This window comes from Trachinotus anak, unplaced genomic scaffold (genome assembly GCF_046630095.1).
Source record: "Trachinotus anak isolate AG129_WGS33_773 ecotype Australia unplaced genomic scaffold, CSIRO_AGI_Tana_v1 ptg000013l, whole genome shotgun sequence".
NCBI lineage: Eukaryota > Metazoa > Chordata > Actinopteri > Carangiformes > Carangidae > Trachinotus > Trachinotus anak.
In genome coordinates, this window is record NW_027273864.1 from 15,134,917 (window position 1) to 15,155,022 (window position 20,106).

The window sequence follows — 20,106 nt, forward strand, 5'->3', positions numbered from 1 at the left end:
AACAGGAAATGAGAAGAAAAAAAAATTAAAACAACTGAATTAGGTTAATATAAAATACATAAATAAATGACTTACATCTGCACCAGATGGTCCTCTCTGTCCTGGCTCCCCCCTGTCTCCTTTTTCACCTCTTTCTGCCTTCTGAGTTAGTGCGCTGTCCTTCCTGTCCACAACCACCTTCAGATCAGACATCTGTGTGGAGGGCAGAAAAGGGAAATCATTGGCATGATCCTCATAACTTTGAGCCACAGGTGCCTGTCTCTGAAATGCTTTTGATGTCATTACACCACTAAACAAGGCTGGTAATCAATGTCACTTTCACCTCCTAAGTCTAAAAATGTAAGGTCAAACCATCATTTTAAAATGAACTCTGAAATTATTAAATTAACTGAATTAAATAACATAATATAATGGAAACAATTAATCTTTCAACAGCTTTAAAGGTCCTGCAAACAAACATTTTACAGAAATATTGAACTGCAAATCATAATTATGGGGACTCCACATACCTGAATACCGAAGCCGGCCAGAGCCTTCTGTACATCCTGGTGAAAGAAATACAGAAACATCACTCAACAAAGATTAAACATTGACAATAAATGATTCCTCAAGTCCCAGCTCAGTCATTGCAGATGGCACTTATGTTTTACCACTCTCAATCATTGAAATGACAATGTAGAAAGTTAGATTGGAAATGGAAGCAAACTAAATCTACTGTTTCCTTCGATGCTCTCATGTCAAACTATCAGAATGCAGTAAAAGATGCACGGCCAGCGTATTTTCCTGACATAATATCCACAAACAATCACGACCCCAGGGTCTTATTTAATGTAATCAGTTCTGTTCTCGATTGTCCATCCAATACAGATCTTGCACCCAAGAATGACTAGACAGAGAAATTAATTTGGGGGAATAAAGGGCATTCAGTCACAAATCTTACCTGATAACTAAAATCTTCCTACCTCCAAAAATAATATTCCTTCATTTTCCTAGTTTCAAACCATTAACATCTCAGCACTAGATAAAAATATTCATGAAATCAAATCCTCTACCAGTGGTCTTGATATCTCAGATAAGCCCTTTAAAGAGATACTCCTGTGTTGGTCATTTTAGGCATCTAATCATTAACAGTTTTCTTAACTAATAATTTTCCCACTTGTTTTAAACATGCAATCGTTCAGCCCTTTCTGAAAAAAATCTAAATTGGGTCCCCTATTACTCCATAAGTAGAGACTAATTTCTAAATTGTCAATTTATATCATACTCTCTTGCACGGTCAGTAAACTTGGGTTGGTCTTAAATCTATGTTCACATCTCTCCAATCAAAACGTCTCTGTTGTCACAGCAAATTCATCTTCTTCTGTTGCTCATTTTAATTGTGGTGTTCCTCAAGGCTCTATGCATGCCCCTGCTGTTTTCAATATACATGCTTCCTCGCAGATCATTCAGAACCATGCTATTTCCCACCACTCTTACTCAGATGATACGCAGTTATATGTTCTGCTTCAAACCAATAACCCCAGCACCCTTAATAATCTGTTTGCCTGTCTCAGTGATGTTAAATGTTGGATGTCCCAAAACTTTTTAAATTTCAATAAGGTCATAACTGTTGGTCCCACAAATTTTACCAGCCTGCTTCTAATAAACTTGTTTCCTTGACCAAAAACAAGCAATCCACTACATATATCTATCTAGTTATTTTTGATGCTCAAATGAATGTGTTGTCCAGTCAGTGTGTGTTGTGTTGTCCTACCTCCTACCTTCCTGTCTCCTTACCATTTTCATTCGTCTCGACTACTGTAATGCATTTCTTATCCTGGCATCAGTCAGAGGTCTCTTCACCCACTCCTGCTGGTTAACTATGCTGCTGCACAGATGTTGACTGGCACCAAGTGATAACACATTACTCCAGTACTTGCCAACGTACACTGGCTGCCTGTTACATTCCACATTGATTTTAAAATTCTACTATCACCTTTTAGCATTAAATGGCCTTGCTCCAAACGAAATCATTGACCTCCTATGTTCCTGTTAGAGCTACCAACTGTAGAACAGTCTACCTATTGTGATCAGACAGGCAGCATCTTAAGTGTCTTTTAAAACTCTTCTTAAAACCATCTTTTACTGGAAAGCTTTTATGAATGTTTGATATGTTGCTGTGTTTTATCATCCCAATATATTGACAATTTATATTTTTGTGTCACTTTATTATTATTACCACCACTGTCCCAGGTTTGCCCGGCGCCCCATCCTCTCCTGGGTCACCCTTCAAATAAAAAGGTATCAAAATGTCAACACAAAACACATGATGCCTTAATCATGTCACATTTTCACTATAACGGGACTGGAAAAACTTACAGCTTCACCTTTAAGGCCAGGAGGACCTCTCTCTCCCTGGGCAAAGAAAGTTATAAGGTGAGAAAAACTAAATGGTTACTAATCCTAAACATACTGAGGTCAATAAAGACAACTAAGACTTACCCTGACTCCCACAGCTCCCGGGATCCCTGGGACGCCCTGAAGGACAGAGCAAGGACAATGATAAAAACACCAAAAGATGAGAGTGTGGGAGGGATGCACTGGCATACAGACATAGATGTAGATAAAACAGATATCACTGCTGCAATATGTGGGGGATGATGCTGTTGATATAAAATCACCACAGAAGAGCTAGATACACAGAAGAAATACTATCAAACTAATATTTACTTTGCTCCTTTTTTGATGTTTCTATGAAATTAACTTCAGATGACACATAAAAAAAGGAACAAACACATATAACAGAGTTCTATGAAAAACATAATTAAATGCAGATGAATTGTTTTGTGTATATGGGAAATCTCTTCTGTTCATGCACATTAGCCCTCAGAGGTCTATATCATTCCTAACACACCACAATGCATGAAAAGCAGTCATGTTTGTATTAAACTGTAATATACATTTAAAGAATGTAATTAACAATGTCAGAATGCTGCAAAGTCATGCACACTCACAGGGGTTCCTGGAGGCCCCTGTGGGCCTGGGATTTGAGCTGCTGCAACTCCTTTCACATATATAACCTGAGAGAAAGGGCACGGATCAGTAATGACAAACTATCATTTCTACTCATAATAATTTTAATATATGTCAATATCAGATGCACCTGTCCAGGAGGACCAATGCTGCCAGCTACCCCAGGTGGCCCTGGAGGACCAGAGGGGCCTACAGGCCCAGAAAGGCCCCGATCTCCTTTCAGCCCATCACGGCCCTGGAAAATGTGCAATTACACAACTGAGACTTTGCGTTACTTCCTTCTGCATTATACAAGAGGCTGAATTAATATGAATTTGCACATGAAAACAGCACGCTGACATTTGGCGCTCCTTTGGATTCGTCTCTGAAGTGGCTGACACCTAAAGGCTAAGACTGATACAGCTGCTTCAGAGAAGCCTATTGATTCAGCAGTGAGAGTGAGATGCTAGCGTCAATGTCAGCGCAAGCTACAGTTGATAAATACACACTTGTGGGGTAAAGTAAAAAGGAGAAAAGAAAGGAGGAAAGAGGACAGCTAATGTGCAATACAATAAAGTCAAGGAGGTCAGGAGCAATACAGAAACAAAGTAACAACAAGAACACATTAGAAGAAGAATAACATGAAAGAAATTTAGAGACTAACATCTCTTCCAGCTGCTCCTGCTTCTCCTTTGTCACCCTGTAGATTAAAGAAGAGCAGTGTCAGATTACAAGTAGTAACACAGCCAACACAATCTTTACAATCAATTTTATCAATAATTTACTTGAACAAAATGGATCTTATTTAATTATCTTTTTTTTCTACGAAAGCACCAATGAGGAATCAAAACGCCAACAAAAATATTGCATATAATTTGTTAAATATACTGCACTTTTACAGGCTTTTTGTGCAACAACAGTGAGAAAACGCTGAAAAAATGTTGATTAGATAGCAAAATATTGTTAATAACTTAATATGTATTTTATTAAGCCATATCCAAAAACACTCCTTGACTAAAACTCATCCTGCCAGTGCAAGGTGATCTTATAGACTGATAAACAGCCACAAACCTTTCTTCCATCTTCACCTGGCACTCCATCCTCACCCTGTATGGGGAAAAAAAAATGCATTATGGGCTGTATACAAACAAACTGAACAATGGTCAGTCTTCATTACCACTGCTTTAGAGGCTCACTTAAGACAGCCATTATTTAGCAAATCCTGAATCAATGTCTGCATTACTTTTGATCAGTAAACATAATTTACAGGGAAGAGTATGTCAAGTCCATTACCAACTACAGAATGATAGAGAGACAGTGAGAGAAAAAACACACACTACTTACAATGTTCATACTCTTACTAAATGGAATCAATATTAAAATCAAAGTCAAATCACTCAAAATGTGCAACCTGTCATATTACACTATGACAGTATATTATAAAGGAAGAGTATATTATATTCAGGATGCAGGAGTATGCCATCTGAGACAAGTGCTTGTAAGGAACTACCGTTTTGCCAGGAAGCCCAGGTTTGCCATCTTCACCTGCTTTACCCTGAAATATAACAAGGATAATGACACACAGAGTTAATTAAATGTGTCTGAAAACACAGAGTTTGAAAAAATAACAAGGCTGATGGAAGAAAACCACCCCAAAAAAGGTTGTGTGTGTGTCTACATTTATGTGTGTACTCACAGGTGTCCCTGCAATGCCTGGAGGCCCAACAGGCCCTGGGGGGCCCTGTTCCCCTCTTAGTCCTGGTAAGCCCTGGTGAAACAGACCAGCACACCAGAGTAAATCATTTAGTCTCACTTTTTAGTAAATTTAGTCAGACTATATTATGGGGAGGCTCATTTAAAATAGATGCTTAAAATGTAAAATATAGTAGTGTTACAATGTTGTTGCAAATAAATGAGTAGCATTTCTACATCTTCCAACAAAACCAAACGTGCATAGCAAAGTAGATCTCAGAAATTCCAACTACAATTTGTTTTGGTTGTACAGCAGCAGTTGCACAATAGTCACAAAATAAATGTTAATGTAAATAAATGCAAAATAAAAACATTTTGGTAATGAAACATGCTATTTCTGCATTTCTACATTTATCTAATTTATTTCTGAATTCTATATTTATTTAACTATTTATTTATATATCTCTACATTTATTTATTCATATATTTCTGTCTCTGTTTGTTAATTAGGTGGTCCTAACTCATGCAGTCTAAATCCCGATTGGTTACAGTGGTGTGACTGGATCGACTATTACTGCCCTGACTTTACCAGCACACAGGAGCTTTGTCTTAAGCTTGCTACTAGCCATTTAGCTAAAGTGATGTTATTCATTTTAATTGAATTGTATTTGTATAGCACCAAATCATAACATACACCATCTCAAGGCACTTTACAAAGTAACCTTAGAATATTCTAAAGGGAAACCCATCAGTTCTTTCCATGAGCAAGCACTTGGTGACATTGGAGAGGAGAAACTCTGACAGTACTGGACTGCGGGCTGCTAATTTAATAAATGAATAAATAAATAAATGTGGAAATGCACACATAAATAAATGTAACAAACACAAATATATCAATTCTTTCATTTCCAAAATGTTTTTATTCTGCATTTACTTATGTATTTCATTATTTTTTATACTTACATAATTTTTTGTCCTTCATACAAAACTGGACTGGAGACAACTTTCCCTACAGTCCATCTATACAACTTACCACAGGAGTGAGGACTAAATTTCAACATCTCCACAGTGCCCTCTGCAGCATGTATAGTTAAAGTGCATATATGTGGTAGCAATTCAGGGGCAGGTAAGTGTTTACTAAAAATGTGTTTGATACAGACAAAGATAGTATGATCAAAATTTGAAAACAACATAAACAGTTTAAAACAACTTGCTAAAGAATTACCGATCTCACTACTGAAGAAGTGGGCATGAAAAAAACATATTAGCATTTACTGTGAAATGATTACTTAGAACTCAGGGCCAATACATGTGTCATAAACACATTGGAAAAAGGAAACTCACATCTCTCCCAGGATCCCCCTGTTTCCCAGGATCACCCTATAACACAAAGAAAAAACAAATATGATGCATCAGATACACACACATTCATTATCCAGTGAGACTCTACATGCAGTGTTTTATAGTTTGGTGAATAGATAGGCACAAACTCAAGTACCCGTTGTCCAAGTGGTCCAGCAGGACCTGGTTTACCATCCAGACCTGGACGTCCATCTAACCCAGATGTACCTCTTTCTCCCTGATCACACAGAGATTCCGAGTTAGGAGACCACGTTTAAATTGCAGTCTGAAACATTAAAAGAACAGTTAAAGTGGCTCAAGGAGGCTTTCTGCCAGGCCCTCTGCACTTCTTCTCACCGAGAATCTACTGAATGGGGAACAGAATGAAGGACAGTGAGACCTGCAACTCACCAGAAAATCCTTCCAGTCCTTCATTCATTCATTTATTCATTCATTCATTCATTATCTATACCGCTTATCCATACAGGGTCACAGGGGGTGCTGGAGCCAATCCCAGCCGACATTGGGCGAGGGTGGGTTACACTCTAGATAGGTCGCCAGTCTATCACAGGGCTGACACATAGAGACAAACAACCAACCACACTTACACTCACACCTACGGGCAATTTAGAGTCAAAAATTAACATAATGTGCATGTCTTTGGACTGTGGGAGGAAGCCGGAGTACCCAGAGGGAACCCACGCAGACACAGCATGACAGTGCTAACCACTGCACCACCATGCCGACCTTAATTCTCTTCAACATTGGTAAAATTACATGGGTCATTATAGCACAATAGGTGAGATTATTGGGACCAGTCGCACTGATTGATTTCAAACCTTCTCTCCAGGTGCTCCTCTTTCTCCTGTGTCACCCTGAAAATATTAGAAGTGAAAGTGATGTAAATAAACATAAAAGGCAACGAGAAAATGATTCAGATATTTACACAAATCTAGTGAATTGAAGTAGAGATGCAGTGACAGAAAACAAACTCACTCTTGTGCCTGCAGGCCCCCGTTGTCCCTCAGGACCCTTTATAGCCAGCAGGGAAAGAACAAGAAGTCACAAAGGATCATCAGTCACGCGTAGCAAATCAACAGGGAGAGGGGTCAGCGTGTATACAGATGCATATACAGCGGCTTATCAGATGCTCACAGAAGCATTTACAAATTGCAGGAATAGAGCAAACTCACTCGTAGGCCTGGGGCTCCAGGAGTCCCTGCTTCACCTTTCTGACCTTTGCTGCCATGCTCTCCTGGGTCGCCAGCGTCGCCCTGGGAATCAAAATGATTCAAGTTGTTGTAGCTGTGCTACTTATTTTTTGAATCTAATCCAACTTTGAGGTAAGCATGACATGGTGGTTTTATTTGGGATTTTTTTGGGGTACAACAGCTGTGATGAGACTGGATGTAGATACCTTATTGTGCATGAACACACACACTGTCACAGGCTACAAATAAACATCTACAAGAACAGTGCATACTTTCTCTCCTCTCTCCCCTCTCAGCTGGCCCTGGATGTCAGCCTGTAGTGGAGATCAAACATCAAAAATCACACATATTTCTTCTACCTTTTTGCTATCAGAATTGATGGACTGTAGTTTACTCAGTGTTAAAATCATGACATGCTGGGGACTGTAGTTTTCCTAACATTAGTTAACTATGGATGTTATTGCCATGTGACATACTCACCACTTTTCCTGGCGGTCCTGGTGGCCCTTGAGCTCCCTTGAAGCACAGAAGTTTGTAAATCCACAAATCGTCCATACATTTCAAATTTTTAAAAAAGCACTTTGAAAGAAATAGAGCAAGATGACAAACCTGGTCTCCTTTGTCTCCTCTCGGTCCTGTAGGTCCAGGGCTGCCCTATGATCGAACAAAGATCAATAAAGATGCTGAGCAATTGACCTTTCTCACTCTCTCCTCTCTCAAGGCCTCACTGGAGTAGCACAAGAGCATATTGAAAAGCTGTCTGTATGATGACGCATAAAATGTTTGTCTTACGTTTCGTCCATGCTCTCCAGGGTCTCCCAGGTCACCTTTCTCTCCTGGTCGCCCAGGCTGACCAGGCAGTCCCTGAGGACAGTCAATAAAAATGTCTGTTCAGTGAACTTTCTATTGAATTAGCTGGATAGTTAGAAAGTTTTAATGACAGAACCTGACTATAAATTGTATCAAAGACACTTGTTGTACCCTCAGTCCTCTTTCTCCTGGTTTCCCTGGAAGGCCAGACTCCCCCTGATGAAAAACAAGTTTGTAACAGAAAGGACATTGACAGGGACATCTACACACCAATGGTTATATATAAACACACACCTTTGTGTAATGAGAGTGGATGGTGAGAATAACACCATATAGGAAACATATTCCATCACAAAAAGGAAATGAAAGTGATTGTCTAAAAAAGAGGAATGGAAATAGTAAGAAGAACAGATTATACTTACAGGGGTGCCTTCATCACCCTTCTCTCCTCTCCCTCCCTGTAAATAAGGAAACTTCAGTGGCAGTGAATTTCAAAATCTACCACATCAGCTAAGTAAAAGGTCAGAACAGATACAATATACAAAAGGAAGAAAAAATTCTATATTATACACACAAAGTGTATTTGTTTTTTACCTCTAAAATGGCATCTTTGGAAAGAGATGCATGTTGGAAGGGAGAAGAAAAACTTAAGAGGCTCTTTGATCTTTGATTGCAGCACAAAGAGCAACACGAAACAACAAAAACAGCTTCACCCAAGAAATGGTCCAAAACTGATATTTAGTTATCAATGATATAAAACTGAGAAAACTAACAAATTCTCACAGAGGAGAAGCTGGAAGCAAAAAATATTTGTCATATTTGTTTAAAATTTACCTAAATGATTGATTGACTATTAAAATGACTGCAGATAAATGTCTGTCAATAAATATCTATTAATTAGCTAATCATTTCATCCCCCATGATCATGGCATCACAATAAGATTCAGCTGAAAGTCAGTGAAGAGTAATACTGAATTATCACCCAGCCCCACTCACTACTGTATGCAGAGAATATTAACAAACTCTTGATAAAAGTACTGGTGAACAGTGAATTGTGTGACTTTCCACAGTTTTAAGTAGCCATACACAACTCTGACCTCTTTCCCAGGAAGACCGGGCTTTCCTGGGATTCCTGGGCGCCCATTCTCCCCCCTCTCCCCTGCTTCACCGGGGTCTCCCTAAAGAACAGTTTCAAGAGCAGTTTAACAATCAAATAAATACAAATAAAAAAGAAAGGCAAGAAAATACAGCAGGCCTCTCACCTTGGCACCCGGCCTTCCACTGATACCAGCAGGTCCCTGAGGGAAGATCAAATGTTTTATGTATTTTCGGTTTGTGTGGTTTTGGGTCATGACTTACACTGACAGGTGGCACGAGGGAATGTTTTATGAGTAATAGATGCTATTGTCAGGAATATATTCACTGCAGTTGTAAACATTATGATTGTGCCATTTGTAGTTCTGACAAAGAGGTGTTACTATGACTTAAATGTGAACTTACTCGCTCTCCTGGCTCTCCTTTAGGTCCAACAACACCTGACCCTCCTGATCCTGGAGACCCCTTTGAGAATGAGAGAAAAGCAAATGTCATTTGGATACACAGTATGGCAGATTGTAAGCATGCACACTAACTACCATACACACACAAACAATTGTACATTTTAAGGCATTATCAGCCAGTGGTTGCTCACTTTCTCTCCTCTCTGTCCAGCCTCTCCTTTCTCTCCTCTCTGCCCCTCGGGACCAGCCGGCCCCCGATCCCCCTGTGGGAAAACAGCAAAAGAAAGGAAACCAATCAGAGTGAAGAATGGTGGTGTCAGTGTCCAGTGAGCAATGTTAAAATGATAAGTTATATAAGAACAGAAATTGACATCTTACCTGTTCCCCTTTCCTTCCTGGCAAACCTGGAGTCTGCATGATACAGTAAAGACTGTCACACACAAAGACTGCCATGGACATTAAGTGCATATTCAAAATGAAAGGACAGTTGAATTACTGTATGTCAGTATCTGAGGACTCACACTTCTTCCAGGCTCCCCACGTGCTCCATCATTTCCCTGGGAACAGACAGGTTCACTTGTTCTTCCATGTTTATTTAGAGATTCATTCCATCAGATTATGAAACTTTCTGTGATGGAATCACGTTGCTATTGCCCTGCCGCCTCTCAGATTGTAACACTTAATTGAATCAGTCTCACCTTTTCTCCTGGCGGTCCACTGGGCCCCGGTAAACCCTGGGGACAAACGGGCAGACTCATTCATGAGACTCCCAATGCATTTATATCAGTCAGATCATGCAACAAATATCAAACTAAAAGGCATACTCATGTCATTAGCCAATACTACATGACAATCTGCCACTCACTCTCAACCCTGGTGTTCCTGGGAGGCCTGGCTTCCCTGTGTCCCCCTGAGAAGACAACATTATTCAAAAAACAGCACAAAATCCCACTGAAAGGCAACGATGAAAATAATTTAATTTAAATCTAAAAAAAAAAAACAGAAACACTGATGCACTCACTCTCTCCCCAGTTTCACCAGCCGGTCCTCTCTCACCCTGCAAAGAGACACATGCAGAAAGATGATTGTTGTCTACGTGAAATTAGCCTCGTATCCCCCTTAATCAGCACATGCTTGTGCAAACTGCATTATCTGTTACTGTTGTAAATGGAGTGTGGAGACACTCTTCTTCTTTGAGTGTCTGATTGATTGACAATAATAACTGCAACTTACAAAAAATGGTTGCAGTAATTGTGCTCCAGTTACTTACTGCTTACTTAATTTGCATCTACAAATGACTATAATGTGGGGAAAATCTAATTAGTTCCATACAATGTAAATATATTTTTCTGATGCAAAGAGGCCTTTATTTACCAGCAATTACCACAGCTTTCCACTCACTGTGACCATGGTCTTGCACAGACAGACTTACATCTCATTGAAATAAAAATAAATAAAAGAAAAAGAAAGTAGGTATAATGAGGCCATGGAGCCGACATTAAAGCTGCCTTTCGGTTCAGATATAAACAAGTTCACTGCAGCATATTAAAATGTGTCTGTGTCTCCACTCGGTCTTCACCCTTTTCAAACCAACATTTTTAACTTGTAACTTATATGAGACAAGATGAGACTCACATCTGGGCCAGAGACATTAATATTAATCTCTCTTAATATTAATATTGCACTCCCTTATTTAAACTAACAACTAAAGCTGGTACTGTATGTTCGATTGTGGACCACAGTCATTATACTGCGCAGTCATACACACACAAATGCACAGACAGGCACATACTTTGACTCACCCTGTCTCCCTGTGACCCAGGCTCACCTGGCTGTCCTCGGTCACCCTAACAGAACAGAAAGTGACAGAGGTCATTCTTCTATTAACACCTAACAACACAAGTGATTTTTCTTACCTTTATCTTACCTTGCTGCCAATCTCTCCTGGAGGCCCACGGGGACCCTGAAAGATGTGAGAAAAATGCCACAACTTCAGTTTATCAACTGCACCAAGGAAATTATGTTTTAGTTCAGTTTAATTATGTGATAGTTCGGAGGCTATCTCAAAAATGTCATATGAGGTTTTAGAGAAAGTTCTGCCAGGACAAAACATATTAGTTTTAACTGTGTATAGTGCCACCATGTGGCCATTTATAAAATACAGAAAAGGGACAGAAGAATAATTATTTTTCTCCTTGGGCTAACATGTGGTCTATCTATATAGACCACAGATTTTATGACACATATTTTGCCATTTTATCCAATATGCATGAGCCTGAAAACCACCTCCTGTAACTGTTTTGTAATTGTTATAGTCTAAATGACATAAATTACCATAACTATTGAAGCCACTGTGTAATTGCAGCCATATTTTAATGGCATGTGCACAAATAAACTTTGTGTGATCCTGCAACTATAATTGAGGCAACAGCATTCTGATGAACTCAAGTAACTACAAATCCACTTCCAGTAGTCCCACTTGAAATTTGGCAGAAATCATTCCTTTATGAACTGAGGAGTTCTCAGGATTTGGGAAATATGCAAAAAGAAGTAAGATTGTCAGTAATGTCTTTTACTATGTGATGCAGCTCTGGACCCAGATGCAGATTTCATACTCTGCAAAAACTGGATTTATTATCATACCATCAGCTATCTACTTTGTCTCTGACATACCCTGTCTCCAGGCTCTCCTTGCCTGCCTGGAGGTCCAGGAAGCCCATCAGCACCGTCGCCCTAAAAAAACAACCACAAGTAATTTCTCTGAGATAAACACTTCATATGCTCAACCACTCACACTCTGAATCAATCTGCAGCTACCTTGTCTCCTTTGCTGCCCTGTGGTCCTGTTGGCCCTCTAGGACCTTGAGCCCCTGTAGGTCCTGGAGTACCCTGATAATAAAAACATAATTAGTAAATGCAAAATACACAGCTGTATACTCATCTGGAAACTGAACATGTCAGAACATCTTAGGCGTTTGACAGCGCTTACTGAGGAGCCCTTCTCGCCCTTCACGGCCACCCCGCTGCCTACTCCTGGAGGTCCCTGTCAGCAAAGAGAGATAAGAGCTGAGAATCATTATGCTTGCATGCTCCTCCGGATATTTCTGCAGTCAGAGGACAAGCTGGTGATGGTGTGACTCACTCTTTCTCCTGAGCTGCCCTTTTCTCCCTGCAGAAACAGCAGAGAGAGAGACATGGAAGACATAAGAGTCTTTATTGTCATTGTATAGCTGTGCAAAACAAAACCACCATGAAATTGTAATCACACTTCCGGAGTTTAAAACAATATCAAAAAAATTAAAGACAAAAGAAGTCAGAAAGAGCAAAGGGATGCTGAACACTGTTGTTACAAAAGTATTTGTATGATAATGTGTACAGTATATACACATATACTCACAGATCAATTCATACAAAAAACTGGAATAACCACTTCATGTGAATTCAAGTTGCAGTTTACATTAATGACTTTCTAGAGTAATGCAATATATGTAGTGATGACTTTAAAGGAATTTAGTGTATTTCATCATAATAAGTTTTCTTGAGTTATGGTCAAAAACGTGTTTTGTGAGGTCACAGTGAACTTGGCTTTTGACCACCAACATCTAATCAGTTACATCTTAAGTCCAATTGAACGTTTGTGTCCAATTCCCTTGATCCATTCTTAAGATATTCTGTTTTACAAGAATTGGATGAACAGACGGATGTGAAAACACAATGTCTCTGGCCATGCTTGTCTCTGGTGCAGAGCCATAAAAACCCACCTCTCTGATGCTCCATATATTATCTCAACATTGAGGCAAACTGATATAAGAAAACTGACAACAACATAGTACCAGAAGAAATTCGTTGGAACAAGAATCAATATCTCAAGATTTTTATTTAACTGTCTTGACAGATATGTATTCGAAATACCCTCAGTATCTGTCTCAACTATCACATAGAGACATTGGGTTTTGGATGCACTGTAAAATACAAAACAGTGAAATTCAAAATAATCTTGTGTAAGAAAAATGATCTCTTAAGTCTTAGATTTGCATGCACATACAGTAAATGCTGGAGCCTCCACTAAAGAAAAATGTAAGTGACTCAATGCTACCATCAAGTGTGTGTGTCTGACAATGACAGTTTCATCTTGGAGCACTGGCTGGAAACAAAACACTCCATTCAGAATTGATTAAAAAATCTGAAATATCTCAAGAAGTGAGTGGAAAAGTTTAATACATATTTATTTTGAAGTGTATGGAAATTTAAATGAAGGACAGCACTGAGTGAGAACATAACTTCATCAAAGATTTAAACATTTCCTCTGCCATTGCAATAATCTAATAATAGTAAAATGCAATAATAGTTTGTGCCTACTCATATAATAATAATAGCCAAAGCCTGATCAACTTTACAACAATGATGCACATTTTTTTTAAATTCTAAGTCTTAAACAACCAAAAAAATGTTCTATGCATGTAAAACTATAAAATGTTTTCTTGTATAAGCAGCTCAGCAAAACATCCCGTCTGAGTATTAAGATGCCAAGGCAAATTATCAGCACCAAATGACACGAGGGAACTTTTTTGATAATTTAAAATTCTATCTCCATTATGTATCATTACGTTATAAAACTAAAAACAGCACACTGATGTTTACCAAACCTACTGGTCCATATGTCCTTATACCATACCAAAGGGATGGAAGAACAAACAGATCCAACATTGCTGAGTTCAGCTTTGTTTGGATGGAAAACTGCTTAATGCAGTTTAGAAGAGAATAGCAGTTTTAATTTGTAACCTGTACTGGGTAAAGTGTGTGAGCTCATAAACGAGATAAACCTATTTTCAGATGAAAATCTTGCCTTGTGCAGCTTTGAAAAACTTTTGGTTTGCATTTACAAGTGAAACTCTTCCAGATCTCATGTCAATCAGAGGTTGGGTTAGACCTTCTTGATGTTCATCATTTTGACGGACAGGGTCGCAAAAATTATCATCATATTCTACCATTACCCATCATGAAAATCAGGCATATCCTATCTAATAGCATTTAATTTAAAAAAAACCTCAGATTATTAGAGAGAAAAGATGAACAGAGACACAGATCATGCACCACACCACACAAAGCAGCTGAATTATTTTTTTTCCAACAGTGACAGTGGAGGGCACTAATACACCACTGTCATTGTGCCTAAACTGGCAAATATGAACAATGCAATTTTACAGAATAAGACAGTAAAATCTGTCAATTAAAATATGAGCAAGTTATTGACAAGAAATTAAATTGAACTTTTGAAGCTGAGAAACATTTGTCAAAGTGAAGTGATCAGAAGTTGGCAAGACTCTCTAAATGGGGGATTGCAATCCTGCAAGCACTCGCTTCACTGAGACAAAATGACACAGCATGTTCTCTTTCTTTACCAAGGGTGCGGCTGCACCTGCCTGTCTAGTGGCGAATTTAGTTACCTCCACAATGTAGTCTGTGCACAAAATAGAAAAGGTCTATGCCTCTGCCTGTGTAAGCATGTTCTCACAGAACCTGCCATCTAACTCTGCTCTTATCTGTCAAGATGACGGACAGCCTTCAAATATGTCCGTCGTGAAAAAAAAAAAAAAGAAAAATCAGTCAATAAAGGAAAATGACTTTCTAAATTGAGTGAACCGGAGTTGGAAAGTGGAGGAGGCAAACCTTGATGGAGAGTCCTGGTGTTCCTGGTATCCCTGGGCGACCATCCTGACCTGGTGACCCTGATAATCCAGGTGCCCCTTTGGTTCCGTCGCTGCCTGGCCGACCTGGAGTACCCTTCAAACAAAACAGAAACACTGCTTAGCATATAAAAATGAGGGGTGATGACTCTTTACTCAGTACATCCAAAACATCTCAAAAGCTACACCTGAGCTCGCTGCTGCAGATGGACATCAGATGTGTGTGGAAAATGTACGTGTCCTAGGCCCACTGTGGGATTAAGGTTAAATGTGACCATACTAAACAAATCTAGAAGTGTGATGATCTGACTTATGGTTTTTTATTTACATTATTATTATTATTACTGTTGTCGGTTATGGTTGTTTAATAACATTCTGCATTTCCAGTTTGTTTCTTACCGGTATCCCTGGGATGCCTGGTTCTCCTTTCCTCCCTGGAAGACCCCCTCCAGATATAGCTGAGCCTGGTTCACCCTGAAGCATCGGCAAAGAACCATAAAGAGACACACTTCACACATCACCTTTCTCTCTTGTCTCTCTCAAACAACCAGACATAAATTACTTGTGAAATGCATCAGAAATAATGACTTAGCTCACCCTTTCACCTCTATCGCCCTTTGGCCCTTGTGGCCCTGTTATACCTGGTCCACCCTAGAACAATAGAAAAAGACTTAGGAGGCAGTATTAGGAGACAGCCACCAAAAATCTCTGCAGGTCAACAGTTACTCACTGGGTCTCCTCTGACACCAGGTAGGCCCTGTGAACCCTGTAGGACACAGAAACAACAGTATTTTGTTAACCCCACGCTAATACAAAAACATAAAGATGTTCAGAGGATCTATGGGTTTTGATATCTCAACCCACCGGGATCCCTGCAGTTCCAGGGGCACCTGGTCGTCCTGGCAACCCCGGATTTCCATCAATACCAGGAAAACCCTAAAAAGAAAACAAAATGTTTGCTTTTTGCCATCTGGACAAGTTTGTATGATGTTGTTATGGCCTTAGCTGTACTCACTCTTTCCCCCTTTTCTCCTTTCACCCCCACTGAGGGGGGTGTTTGGCCTGGTGTACCTGGGCGTCCTTCAGGGCCTCTGGGGCCATCTCTCCCAGGGAAACCATCACGACCCTGCATCACATACACACAAGTGGACACATTATTACTATGTGCTATAAATATGTACTATAAATATTAATTTTAAAGACCAGTACATTGCCACATAGAACCATCACTGTCAGTGTTAAAGAATGACTCACAGGCTCTCCCTTGCGTCCATCTGCACCATCTCTGCCCCTCTCACCCTGTAGAGTCAAACAACAAGTGACACCTTAACAGATGAAAATACAATTCAAAGAGCAGTGGTAAAAAACTGCACTATACCTTCTCTCCACGATCTCCCTTCTCACCCTAAAAGAAATGGGAAGGATTAAACTTATTTAGAAATCACAGGAAGGAAAAGGCAAGTATGAAAGTACACATATAGAATAACTCACCCGAGGGCACTGAACTGCACACTGGTCTGGACCTGGCTCTACCTAAAAAAGAAACAAAGACAGACACATCAAGCTTAGATAAGAGATTTTTTTGTTTTATATCCTCCTTTATTACAGTAATTCAGTCCCATGCTATTTTCATTAAAAAGCCACAAAACACCATTAAAAACATTTGTTGGAATATACTTCCTAATGTTAGATTTGTTTGTCAAACAGCTGAATTGAGTATTGGGATAATGTGTTGTTTTAGTCTTGGTCACTGCAAACTGACTACACCAAGAATGACTCTAATCTGAAGTAAGATTATTAACAAAACATGATTTTTCCATGTTTCTTCTCACCGTTGGTATTCTGGCAATTCCACAGAGCAGGTCTGCCAGTTCAGTATGCACTGCGTCCAGCTGTGCTGCACTACGGCTGTACAGGATGTTCTGGGTGCTACCATCCGTAACGGCACGACGTAGCTCGTCAATATCTGCCTGGTCAATACCCACTGCTAACACTGTGACACCTAGCAGACACACACACACACACACACACACACACACACACAAAACGCATTTGTCTCACAACAGACAGATTTTTGGTTTTGTGTGTGAACTGTCTGCAGAGCACTTGTCATTGTGAAGTATGCATACATATTGTTTAAGTTTTTGTGAATTCAGAAGCAGACCTTACTGCTTATCCAGAGTCATACAAAATATTAACCATTTGTGTGAAATTATGTCATATTTGTGTGAAGTCTTGAGTCATGGGTAAAAGTGTTTTGTGAGGTCACACTGACCTTGACCTTTGACCACCAAAATCTAATCAGTTCGTCCCTGAGTCCAGGTGAACGTTTGTTTAAGTTCTAGATAGGATGTGTCTGTCACAGGACCAGTGACCTTTTTAAATCAATGTACACTTCTGTAGTAAAATCTCAAAAGTAAATTGTCCAGATGCAGCCAACTACACTGATCTGGTAGGGGCAAGTATTTACATCCAGCCAGAATAAAGCTAATTTTCATTCTTCAGATGACTAGAGTGCGAATGCTTGTTAGTCCGCTCAGCACACCTGTAGCTCTGAGATTGCTGGCTGCAAGTGTGAGGTTGTCAGCTGATTTTCTGTCAGCGATGATGACCACAGCACCAGGGACCCTTGGTCTGCGTCCAGCTGAAGGGGCCAGAAGGTACTGTCTGGTGAAGGTCACTGCCTCACCTGCAGAGGGAGACAAACAATATTATAACTGCTAACACACATAAAACAAGCAGCTACAGAAAAGAAGTTCATAAAGTGAGAAATGGAGAAAAGTAGAAAAAAACTGACCAATGTTATTCCCTGGGCTTTCATCAAAGGGTGTGGACTGGATCTCTTGAAGCAGTGTGTCAGATCTGCTGTGGCGACTAAGCAGGAACCATATTTTGGGTGTGTAACCGTATACTACAACTCCGACCTGAAACAGACAGAAAACAATGAAAATGTTGGCAGTACACAGCTAAAAGAACACCATGCCAGCACACTGTGTGAGCTATCAGCCTGGTACCTGTCCATATCCTATTCTGAGACTTATTCGTCAAGAGTACCTGTGAGTCACGTGGTCCAATGGTGTTTAGTGACCCCGCTGCACTTGTGAGGAGTTCACGCAGAGGTCTTGCAAGGCTAATCCGATCGGTAGATGCCGGCACCAGAAACACCACATCCAGACGCCCCCCCACACACACTGTGGACAGAGAGGTTTGCAACATTAGGTAAGGTATAATATTTTATATTATAGGTAATTATAGGTAAGTATATGAAAGCATGTGTGGGTGTATTACTAGTGCGTTCATCGACAGAGCTCTCTGTTCCCAATCCACTTTCAAAGGTGGGCTGCACACTAAAGCGATATCGACGGCCCAAGCGCAGCCCAGTCACCTGGTAAGAGCTGGATGAAGCAGGGAGCGAAACAGACAAGCCTGGACCAATATCTGGAAAATGAGAACAGTTAAAATGATAGCATTGTAAAGCTGGCATTTAAGAAAATAAAACAAATAGTCTATTAATATACATATTATCATGTTTCACCTGTCTCCTCTCTCCAGCGTATAATATAACCTGTGGCACGTGGTAGTGGAATCCAGTCTAGTCGTGCAGAACTCTGGGTGACTTCTGTCACTCGTAATGTTGTGGTAGGTGGAGAGGGAGGAGTATAGGTACCAGCTGTACACACAGATACAGACGAGTAGCAAATACACAGTGATATGCACATTTTGACATTTGATTTTTCATTTCATGCTATATATTTCTTGAGATATAAGATTTTGAATAAACTGTTACACACAACAAAGACAGTATTCTAATGCTCAATTACATGTCAAGTTCAGAGGCCTAAAAGTTACTTTTAATGTGCAACATGCAGTTTATTAAAAAATGTCAAGTACTGTTAAAGCCAGTATTTTAAGAAGACTTTTAAGGCCTTAAGTCTAAGTCTAGTCTAAGTATAATTTCTCCAATGTACACCTTTTTTAAATACTCTCTGAATATGAAATCTTGAAATACTCCGGAAGACAGGACTCACGTGTAGTGACTCTGACAGACACAGGACTTCCCTCTCTGTTTTGAACTAAAGCCATGACCTGCACCTCATACTGAGCTCCAGCGTCCAGCCGGTCTAAATCCACTGATGTCACATCTCCCCCAACCAGCTGACTCCTTTCTGCACCACCTATAGAAGAACACAGTTGCAACGGCGAGGACGGTAACTCAGACTGGCAACAATAAAACAGGTATAACTGAAGAAAACTTCTTTGTCATTAATGCATATGTTGGGGGCAACTTGCTTATTAATTGCTTAATGTCTTAAAAAAGGAGTGGATTTAAAATTAATTCTCTTGTAAGAGCTATGAAACAGTAGGAGACAACAATAAACCCACCATCTGTTCTCCTCCAAGAAACACGATAAGCCGTTGCTCCCTGCACACCAACCCAAGTGACTCGGACCACCTCTCCACGGGTCTCCTGGACTTGCAGTGACGTCACAGTTCCAACCACAGACTGATCTGATTCTGCCAGTCAGGACAGGAAAGTATTGTCAACGATTGCTTACCCATGTTCCCAGTTATTTCATTTTACATCCCTCCACTTATTGTCAGGTTTCTCCAAAAAGAAACTATAAACAACAAAAATAATGAGTATTTGACAGATTTGCTGTAGCTGTACTTGTTCTGATATTCAGGGTGGAAGGGCTTCCCTCTCGAGAGCCAATCAGTGTAGAGACTAGCACGCTGTAGGCTGTATCTGACTGCAGTCCATCAATGGTGAAGGAAGAGACGTCGGCTGCCACGTTACGAGTTGTTTCAACTCCTGCACCAAGCAAAACATGGCAAAGAGATGGAAATTTAGACATTTTTATCTTTCTTCAACTA

General features: G+C 39.9%; 1 protein-coding gene across 2 annotated transcripts in view; it reads right to left on the bottom strand.

Annotated features, from left to right (window-relative positions):
* Nucleotides 1-20,106, bottom strand: part of LOC139630312 (collagen alpha-1(VII) chain-like) — a 52,598-nt gene that overhangs the window by 17,365 nt on the left and 15,127 nt on the right. For both annotated transcript variants that reach the window (XM_071493618.1, XM_071493619.1), the window contains exons 20-74: nucleotides 19,901-20,044; nucleotides 19,615-19,746; nucleotides 19,260-19,406; nucleotides 18,767-18,901; nucleotides 18,520-18,669; nucleotides 18,286-18,422; nucleotides 18,029-18,155; nucleotides 17,777-17,920; nucleotides 17,064-17,233; nucleotides 16,723-16,764; nucleotides 16,610-16,636; nucleotides 16,486-16,530; nucleotides 16,247-16,357; nucleotides 16,096-16,167; nucleotides 15,962-15,997; nucleotides 15,829-15,882; nucleotides 15,631-15,705; nucleotides 15,215-15,328; nucleotides 12,687-12,713; nucleotides 12,534-12,587; nucleotides 12,362-12,433; nucleotides 12,218-12,277; nucleotides 11,472-11,507; nucleotides 11,347-11,391; nucleotides 10,566-10,601; nucleotides 10,410-10,454; nucleotides 10,243-10,278; nucleotides 10,066-10,101; nucleotides 9,923-9,955; nucleotides 9,736-9,807; nucleotides 9,546-9,605; nucleotides 9,308-9,343; nucleotides 9,143-9,223; nucleotides 8,468-8,503; nucleotides 8,217-8,261; nucleotides 8,028-8,099; nucleotides 7,845-7,889; nucleotides 7,716-7,751; nucleotides 7,508-7,549; nucleotides 7,218-7,298; nucleotides 7,021-7,056; nucleotides 6,864-6,899; nucleotides 6,182-6,262; nucleotides 6,028-6,063; nucleotides 4,688-4,759; nucleotides 4,502-4,546; nucleotides 4,063-4,098; nucleotides 3,656-3,691; nucleotides 3,143-3,247; nucleotides 2,994-3,059; nucleotides 2,482-2,517; nucleotides 2,359-2,394; nucleotides 2,219-2,266; nucleotides 510-545; nucleotides 76-192 (exon numbers count right to left, since the gene is read on the bottom strand). In XM_071493618.1, the coding sequence (XP_071349719.1) occupies nucleotides 76-192; nucleotides 510-545; nucleotides 2,219-2,266; nucleotides 2,359-2,394; nucleotides 2,482-2,517; nucleotides 2,994-3,059; nucleotides 3,143-3,247; nucleotides 3,656-3,691; nucleotides 4,063-4,098; nucleotides 4,502-4,546; nucleotides 4,688-4,759; nucleotides 6,028-6,063; nucleotides 6,182-6,262; nucleotides 6,864-6,899; nucleotides 7,021-7,056; nucleotides 7,218-7,298; nucleotides 7,508-7,549; nucleotides 7,716-7,751; nucleotides 7,845-7,889; nucleotides 8,028-8,099; nucleotides 8,217-8,261; nucleotides 8,468-8,503; nucleotides 9,143-9,223; nucleotides 9,308-9,343; nucleotides 9,546-9,605; nucleotides 9,736-9,807; nucleotides 9,923-9,955; nucleotides 10,066-10,101; nucleotides 10,243-10,278; nucleotides 10,410-10,454; nucleotides 10,566-10,601; nucleotides 11,347-11,391; nucleotides 11,472-11,507; nucleotides 12,218-12,277; nucleotides 12,362-12,433; nucleotides 12,534-12,587; nucleotides 12,687-12,713; nucleotides 15,215-15,328; nucleotides 15,631-15,705; nucleotides 15,829-15,882; nucleotides 15,962-15,997; nucleotides 16,096-16,167; nucleotides 16,247-16,357; nucleotides 16,486-16,530; nucleotides 16,610-16,636; nucleotides 16,723-16,764; nucleotides 17,064-17,233; nucleotides 17,777-17,920; nucleotides 18,029-18,155; nucleotides 18,286-18,422; nucleotides 18,520-18,669; nucleotides 18,767-18,901; nucleotides 19,260-19,406; nucleotides 19,615-19,746; nucleotides 19,901-20,044 (3,770 nt within the window). The remainder of the gene's footprint in view (nucleotides 1-75; nucleotides 193-509; nucleotides 546-2,218; nucleotides 2,267-2,358; nucleotides 2,395-2,481; nucleotides 2,518-2,993; nucleotides 3,060-3,142; nucleotides 3,248-3,655; nucleotides 3,692-4,062; nucleotides 4,099-4,501; nucleotides 4,547-4,687; nucleotides 4,760-6,027; nucleotides 6,064-6,181; nucleotides 6,263-6,863; nucleotides 6,900-7,020; nucleotides 7,057-7,217; nucleotides 7,299-7,507; nucleotides 7,550-7,715; nucleotides 7,752-7,844; nucleotides 7,890-8,027; nucleotides 8,100-8,216; nucleotides 8,262-8,467; nucleotides 8,504-9,142; nucleotides 9,224-9,307; nucleotides 9,344-9,545; nucleotides 9,606-9,735; nucleotides 9,808-9,922; nucleotides 9,956-10,065; nucleotides 10,102-10,242; nucleotides 10,279-10,409; nucleotides 10,455-10,565; nucleotides 10,602-11,346; nucleotides 11,392-11,471; nucleotides 11,508-12,217; nucleotides 12,278-12,361; nucleotides 12,434-12,533; nucleotides 12,588-12,686; nucleotides 12,714-15,214; nucleotides 15,329-15,630; nucleotides 15,706-15,828; nucleotides 15,883-15,961; nucleotides 15,998-16,095; nucleotides 16,168-16,246; nucleotides 16,358-16,485; nucleotides 16,531-16,609; nucleotides 16,637-16,722; nucleotides 16,765-17,063; nucleotides 17,234-17,776; nucleotides 17,921-18,028; nucleotides 18,156-18,285; nucleotides 18,423-18,519; nucleotides 18,670-18,766; nucleotides 18,902-19,259; nucleotides 19,407-19,614; nucleotides 19,747-19,900; nucleotides 20,045-20,106) is intronic.